The sequence below is a fragment of the Sitodiplosis mosellana genome, unplaced genomic scaffold, assembly GCF_009176505.1.
Source record: "Sitodiplosis mosellana isolate CC-2019 unplaced genomic scaffold, AAFC_SMos_1.0 Smas_scaffold_4651, whole genome shotgun sequence".
NCBI lineage: Eukaryota > Metazoa > Arthropoda > Insecta > Diptera > Cecidomyiidae > Sitodiplosis > Sitodiplosis mosellana.
Genome location: NW_022599893.1, coordinates 699 through 9,512, shown reverse-complemented (window position 1 = coordinate 9,512; position 8,814 = coordinate 699). Strand labels below are relative to the sequence as shown.

The window sequence follows — 8,814 nt, the reverse complement described above, 5'->3', positions numbered from 1 at the left end:
CGCACATTCTACGCACAAGTATAGTTGGCATTATCTCGTTATAACGAGAAAGTTTTCAAACAACGATGCGTTTTTATGAGAATTTCTCAATCGGTTGGTGAACATCGTGCGTAAAATAGAGTGCCAAATTAGTGCAGTGAATAATAAGCAAGTTTGGGATAATTTTATTGAAATCAATAGACGTTTACGACTGACAGTATGAATCGTGTGTATAATATTATTGTTTCCAACAAAACGAAATATATTTGTAGTCAAAAAAGAAAAAAAAATAGATAGATAATATCAAATTCAGATGCATTCATTGCTTTTAATATTGCGATTATTAAAAAATGTCCACATTTTCTATGGTTGACAAGAACGATATCTTTCATTGGTTTCAGGAAATCGCAACGTTCCTATTGTCAGACTACCAATAAATACATATCGTTGTTGCTACAACGATTGCGTGGAGGTGAATGGATTGAGAGTTGTTCCCAAGAAAAAAAGAATAGAAATTCTTCGCACACACATGCTATTTATTTCCAAGCGTGCACGCATTTGTGCAATCCATATGGACGGTGATTGGATCACATGCAGGCAATATGGGATTGAAAATTTCAGTGAAGTTCAGCTGAAGGAAATAATGGGTCTTCTAGCCTACAAAATGAATCAATTGCTTGGTCAACCGACACCACAAGATTTCAATGTTTCTGACCATGATATTGGCATATCGCCTAGCAATTTCTTGGATCTTCTGACACATTTACATTATTTACGTCGTCAATTGAAATGTGATAAAAAATGTAAAATTGCACTTGCAATGTATCTAACAAGACTGCGGACGGGGGATTTTTTGTATCGCCTGCAAAAAGAATTCCATTTGTCGTATGAGACACAAAAAAAATATTTAAATGCAGCGCGAAAATCACTTTTATTCGATTTTCTTCCCAATTATTTGGGATTTGAGAATGTCACCCGTCAAACCTTACTCGAAAATACGAGTATAATGGCTCAAATGCTCTACGACCAGGACGGTCATGTGATTTTAGTAGCGGATGGCACATACATATTTTACGAAAAATCTGGTAATTATGAAGTGCAACGAAACACCTATAGCGACCAAAAAAAGAGAAATTTTGTGAAAATAATGAACATCACAACGACAAATGGATTTTTCGTCGATATATTTGGTCCTTACAAAGCTATTACAAATGACGCTAGCATTTTTAAGCATTTTTTCGAGCACTTCGGCCCTTTTCATCAACTTAAAGCCGATGATATTTTTCTATTGGACCGCGGATTCTATGATTGCCTTGAGTTTGCAAAGTCCAAGAAGTTCAATGTGAAAATGCCCGAATTCATAACCAAAACCGATAAAACATCGCAGTTAACGACTTTAAAAGGAAACAATTCGCGACTAGTCACAGCATGTCGATTTGTTATTGAGTCGAGGAACGGCCACATGAAAGAGAAATGGAAAATATTCAATAAGTGTTGGATAAGTTATGAAATGCCCAATTTATTGAGTGACTATAAAATTGGTGCAGCTCTCATTAATGCATATTGTGGGACAATCGAGTCAAACAAGGAAGATGCAATGGAAATTGCCGATCAAATGAAGCATCAAGTAGCTTTGCCCAATGAATTCAGTAATATAATAAATGGAAATGGATTTCAATCTAATGTGAAAAGGTTCATAGAAGAAGATGCTAATACGGTCGATTTTCCGCTATTCCAGCAGAATGAATTAAAAGAACTTACTTTGGGCAACTATCAAATAAAACAAGGAATGTCATATTTAGTCGAACATATAAAGAAGAACGGAAAATTTTTAATTTATAAGTGTCCACATGATCTAGTTTTAAAGTATTTTGGACATGTAACAGATAGCCAAGAAAACCACAAACACCTACGAGTCTATTTGACATATATGTATTCAAGATTTAGAAAAATCGCAAAACATGCTGTATACGTTATAGTAAATTCATCTTTGAATGGACGAAAGGGAATTATTGGTCATACGTGTGACTGTAGACACGGGCTTCGCAATGTGGGCTGTTGCAGCCATATTTCAGCAATGATTAGCTATCTAGGCAACTACAGACATGATAGAGCAACAATTGAACCAATAGCTGCATTTATGGATAACTTTTTCCTACAATAAAAAAGCACATATTTACTTGACCTCCATTCAATTTATCACCCGTGCCGGTATTCTACGACTTTCCGACAAAATCGTTCGGAATTATTTTTTTCGTACATAAGACCATATTGGAGTGAAAGAGAGAGATTCCACTTTTTTTCAGCATTCCACCGGAATTATTTCGATAACTCAAGGAAGAGTGGATTGTGTGAGAAATAATTCCGGTGGAATGCTGAAAAATAGTGGAATCTCTCTCTTTCACTCCAATATGGTCTTATGTACGAAAAAAATAATTCCGAACGATTTTGTCGGAAAGTCGTAGAATACCGGCACCGATAACAACCAACTGGCGAGAGTCCATTAAAATTGTAAGTTGTAGTTTATATTTATCCTTATAGCTTAATGAGAAAAAATTAAGAGTTTTTGGTCTCTCAAACAAAATAAAAAGAGCTGTGTCCAACTAGAATTTGTAATCATATTCGACTCCATGTTTAGATTTTTTTCTCGGTTTCTGTTTTTACATGCGATGTGCATTTATTTTTAAAGCAAAAGTACATTCAATATTCTACTCAAAATGGAATGCAAAATGAACACAGACTTGTTTATTTTCTTTTTTTTGTCAAAAAAGGGCAAAGGCATATCAAATAAAACCATTGCTATCGAAAACAAGCGATGAATTACTGTTAGTTTGAATTCACCTTTTTTCATCAAATTTGAGCAAGTGAAAAAAAACGAACAAAGGAAAATAATTATTAATCGAGCATATGGGAAAAAAACAAAAATCTGGTGCACATTTCTTGAGTTAGCCGACTGAGTTTATTCTGTTATTCATTTGAGAAACGGCCGATTCAAAAGGCGATTCACAACGCACACTGTACGCTTGCTTTTATGCTGATCGTTCACACATACACAGCTATTGTGTGTGTGTTTTGGCCGCAATATCAATAGAGTGTCACTGCAGTGAAAATCAGTTCGTGTTTGTATTCCGTCAAGCAAGGACCATTTAGTAGTAGCGAAGTGATTTTGAAATTGTGTTAAGAGAAAATTCTTATTAAAAAATGAATCGTTTTTCAAATGAAAATCACAATGAAGTACACACAACATCGAAAAACAATAAAACACATTGCCATAACAAAAAGGTCATGAAACGAATAAAAACACTACAAGTTATTGGAGATCTAAAAGATTATAAAAAGTGTTGGTAGTGTTTTAAATTCTCACCATTTGAATGGAATCGTGAAGGCTTGATTTGTTTTAAGTGTCATTTGATTTGTTGAACCACAGATTAATTAATGATTTATTGAACCACAGAATTAATGCATTGTGTAAATCAAAAATCAATCTCTGGTTCCGAATGGGATTGAATCGGACAGTTGTGTGTCTCATTTTCAAAGTAGACAACCTTTCATTTGGTTATTTCAATTAAGGAGCAAAAAAATACATCGCAGACATTATATATCGTTTCACTTCATAATATGCTATTTCTCCTTATGTTGAGGGATTTTTTTCATTGTCGCTTCGCAATTTAGGCGCTTGTTTACTTTTCGAACTTGTTTATAAGAATAGGCGAAGAATTCGATAGATTCAATGAATTACAACCAGATATGTAGTTTACTGATCTTTACAATTGCACTGCCGCATGCGCTCGCGTTGTACTTCAGACCTTTGTTGGGATGCATCGTGGCTGAAAATGAATGTGTACCAAACAACAGATATGAATTAGAGTATCTGTTACACAACAAGTCCGTTTTTACAGGGTCACAGGAGTAAGACGATGACGACGGCAGTCGATTGGTGTTGATTTGCATTTTGTCGCATGTTCCGTTCCCCGACCGAGAATTTAATAACAAGATATAATATAAACAAAAAATATGACACCGCTCAATGAGAATAACAGAATTTAACACGTGAAAATGTGTCGACCAGAATCACAAGCGTATTTTTCGATGTTCGATGTTATCTGGTGTGCATAAAAGAGTTCACGACATTCATTTTTGAAATTACGAAAAAAAGAACCGAAATGACAGCAAGCTACGCCGATTTTATGTGTCGATAACACACTGTCGAACATTATTGAATTTTTTTTAATACTTTTTTCACTCTCTCTCTCTGCTCAATCTAAACATGTTTTAATACTTTGCGGCAATACAACCAAATTGATGATTATTGTTAAAATTTTGTGTGCGATCGCAAAAACTCATTTTGCATATTTCGTTCGCACAAGTTGCACGCGATTACCAAAAGTGTGTTTTACTGCAAGGGAATGAAAAAAAAGGTCTTGTGATTCAAAAGAGAGAGAAACTTAACATCGATTTTCAATAATGTACGCGAGCTGTTTTGCTCTCCATATTTGTTGCTTTTTTTGTTCGTTCGTTTGTGTTTTTTTCTAAACATGATTACACGTCTAATCCTTCCATTCGCTCCTTAGAAAAGGTGCATTGAGATATATCTGCAGTGGTATCGGTTGTTTGTAAATCGTCCGAAAATGTTTCGGTGAATGTGTCAACCGATGAAAAAAAATCATCATACATCATCATACAAACCGTTTGTGTCGGTGTTCATATTTTTAATTTTCATTTTTACTCACATCGATCGCAAATTGGTTAAATAACATGCTGAAAAATGAAATGATCTAAGCCACGGTTTTTCATCAACCATTTATCTCTTTATTTCTTAAAGATTCAAAATTTGCAAGCAATTTGCGCAATACCATTTTTCAGGTACATTTGACATGGTCATGCCAACGCATGCCATGTGAAACCACTTGGTCGCACAATTTTCGTTGTCGCACTGAACCATGTCATCAAATGAAAAACGACGGCAATGGCACCAAATTCCATGACCTTGTGTTTCTGGATTTGCTTGTGGGATTGGTTCACGATGTGGCAAAACCTGGATTGTGTGTCGCCGTCTGGCGATGTGTTGTGCTTGCTTCGGTTTTTCAAAAATGGACCATAGAAGTGGACCGGCGATTTCCATTGCGCGATTGAAAGCGCGGGTGCCTGACACAAACACAAAACAAAACGAAAAAATAACGATAACACAAAAAATGCAACAAAAACAACACAAAATGTGCAACAAAAATTCAACTCCAACAATTTAACACAGAAATAGATGATTTGACAAACATAAACGCTTACGTCGTGAATTTTGTGCCAGCTGAAATTCTATTGTTGGACACAATTTTAATATTTCGCTTTTTTTCTTGGCCATAGATCGCGTGACTAGAACAAAACATGTTAATTATTAAAAACAGAAAACAAAATGTGGAACCCCAAGTGATAAAGAATAAAAAATAAATTAATTACGTAGCGCCATGTTGACAAGACGATGTTCACCAACCGATTGAGAAATTCTCATTAAAACGCATCGTTGTTTGAAAACTTTCTCGTTATAACGAGATAATGCCAACTATACTTGTGCGTAGAATGTGTGCTGTAATGCAGTTTGACTGAGCGAGCGAGCATAAGACTCTGTGATGCTCATAAGCAACGCGCGCTCAGCCTTCCAGCATATTTCAGCAGACTGGTGTGTGTGTGTGTTGGTGTGAAATAAGAAAGGGAGCTAACAAGTATGGTGGCATTTTCTCAAAAGTGTCAGCTATTCCAAATGTTCTTTTACCTTATTGATATGGTTTTTTTTTCGGGAAATGACGATGATTGATGATTTTTTTTTTTGCAATTATGATTTAATGTTGGACCAATTGAAATGCGATAAAGGATCGGCGTCTTTGTTGAAAGAAGTACGGTCGAGTATACCGCACTCGAAATTGCACGAAGACATCGTACTGGTCGAGTACTAACGTCACTCGTCGAAGGCGACGAAGTCGAATCAAACCATGACGCACATTCATTCCTTGCATCCAAACCCTACGATTACGCAATTGTTGGACTTCTTGTCGCAATTGTTCGACTTCTTGACGCAATTCTTGACGCTCATTGATTTCGTCAGTAAAATCTGGGTTGATTGGATGACGGAGTATCGGTGCTCGACACTGTGGACATAAGCGATGCCTTGCACAAAAAAACCACATTTTTTAAGAACAAAATTTCGAAAAAAAACCATTTTTGTCTACACATATATTTCTTGGCACAGAAAAAAGTACCTGTCGTTCTCCCATGCATTCAAACAATCTGTATGAAACACATGCGTACACACTAAACTGGCCAATCCAGATACATTCTGTGCACTTAGCAAGGATTCGTAACAAATTCCGCAGCCCATTTTGTTTTATTGCTTTCTTGCAGACGATACGAAATAGACTGATTCAATTGATCTTCGAAATGTCATCATGGAATGATTTCGAAAGCAATTCTTTGTGTGTGTGTGTTTTTTTCTCTCGCTGTATAAGCAAGTCACAATAATGCATTTGAATGTGTATTTATTCACGATGCGGACAAATGTGATGCGAATTTCTCGACGAAAAAAAGAGACACCAATATCCTTCCATTGCGGGTGACAATTTTTGCAAAATGAACGGAATACATTGTTTATATGTCAGTAAACATAAATATTATGTTTGGTTTAAGTTCACCCATATCAATGCAGAAAATCACGAAACTGCCAAACATTTATCGTTTCATTGTGTTTTTTTTTGTTCAAACGTATGCACATTCTTAACCCATTTTGGACCGCGATCCTTATTTTGTTTTCAAAATGATTCAAACTTTCAGATATGAATAATATAGTCGAAAAAAGAAGTTTCCACTTCCCAGATCGATAAATTTTTTTCGCACTTAGCCAGAATGAGCAAAAATGTGCTGGTCGTTTTTCCGACCAACGGTCCCTAATGTAATCAAATGTAGGTGAAATTTTGAATTTTTTTAATCCTCAAGAAAGAATGAAAATACATTCATAGAATTAATTTTTACCATCAATATCGTTGTTTTAGACGTGTTTTATCACATTTCATAATCGTTTGAATTCATAATATGCATTTTGAATGATTTTAAGTCAGTTGGCCAACGGAGAAAACTTTATTGCAATCGTCAGCATAAGAATTTGTATCATGTTTTTATTTATATGAATAAACGGAGAATGAATGCACCATAATGGAAAAAATGATTTTGTCATCAAAAAATGCGTTTGGTCCACAGTTGCCTGGCATAATTCACAAAAATATGAATGAAGAACTGAAGAATGAATTCGAATACGCACGAAGAAATTTGCCAATGCAATCAAAAATAGCGAGTGTCAATTTGATTTCTTCTCGGCTGAATACGAATGCATTTTCGAATGACATCAGTTTGACCCAGTCAGTGAATCGAAGTAGATCCATTTTATTGATAGAAGGTGAAATCAATTTGAATCAACGTTTGCAAAATGGCACGTCGAGTATGCCTGAAAATGGCAGAGCTCCAAGAAATGATAGATAGTTATTATTATCATATTATTTGATGTGTTTGATGAATGAACGTGGCTTCCTGGGCTGTGGAACGATTCGGAAAAATCGAATGCTGAATGTCAACTTGAAAAGTGGCAAAGAACTGCCTCGAGGCAATCACGACTACCGATTCGACACGACCAACGAAATTCTCATGGCACGTTGGAACGATAACGCTGACGTCAAAATGATCACAAACTTTGAAACTATTGAGCCATTGAAAACGACCCGACGGTATGATCGAAAGCAAAAGCGAATCGCAGCATTTCATCAGCCGCACCTTATCAATTCTTACAATCAACACATGGGCGGCGTGGATTTGCATGACAATGCAGCAGCGAGCTATCGGGTCAATGTGCGTGGCAAGAAATTCAACTCGAATTCCGTTCCAAAATAACCAAGCACTTGATCACTTCCTTCGAGAAAGAGTTTGCCAGTGACGACGAGGTCGATATGGAGAATGATGACATTGACGATCCTGATTATGAACCTGATGGACTGGTAAATGACGCAGTCAAAAGTTATCTCATTGAACGGTCACCAGATGGAAAAAGTCGTCGATGCAAGCACTGCCACAAACACACAAACCAGATTTGCAAACGTTGCAACATTCACCTACACGCAAAGTGTTCCACACTCTACGAGGCCCACAAATGAATGGAATAATTTATGATGAATTCATTTTTCACTTAATATTAAGTTAGAATAGGCATTTCTATTTATTTTTTATCGTTTTATGACTAAACAAATGATTGTCATATCAAATATCAATGTTTTAAAAAGTATCTAAAAAAAATTGATTTCTTCCTCTTTTGATCACATATAGGACCAATGGTCGGATTTCCGACCACCCATTTTTACGCACGTGCACTGCACACAAATCACGAAATAAATATCGGAAGAGGAATTGTATCTAAAAATATGGTCTTTTTATGAAAGTTCTGCATCATTACTTTTGCATATTTTATTTTCCAAATTTTCTTATCTACTGAGTGAAAAAAGGTCCAAAAAACATCATTTTTCGTAGCTCGATTTGAAAAACTTGAATTTTTTTTTCCATTTTATTTTGACTCCCAATGGATAGTTCGTCTTTCAAACTTCAATTTAAAAAAAAAAGTAACCAAATTTACCACCTAGGAACTGAGATATCAGTCTGGGAAGCAACGGTCGTTTCACTGGTCGGAAAAACGACCAGCGGGCCAAAATGGGTTAACAAATAAACACACAAAAGTGACCTCAGAGAATAAGTGTTATACAACATGAAGCAAATCAATTCAAAATTACCGCCACTCTGTAAGACTTTCACATT

The 8,814-nt window shown here is 35.8% G+C and overlaps 1 protein-coding gene across 1 annotated transcript; it reads left to right on the top strand.

Moving 5' to 3' along the window:
• The first annotated feature begins 7,518 nt into the window (after positions 1-7,518).
• LOC129572293 (piggyBac transposable element-derived protein 2-like) lies at positions 7,519-7,902 on the top strand. The gene has a single exon (XM_055452236.1). It carries the CDS (start codon positions 7,519-7,521, stop codon positions 7,900-7,902), a length of 384 nt encoding a protein of 127 aa, XP_055308211.1.
• The last annotated feature ends 912 nt before the right edge of the window (positions 7,903-8,814 follow it).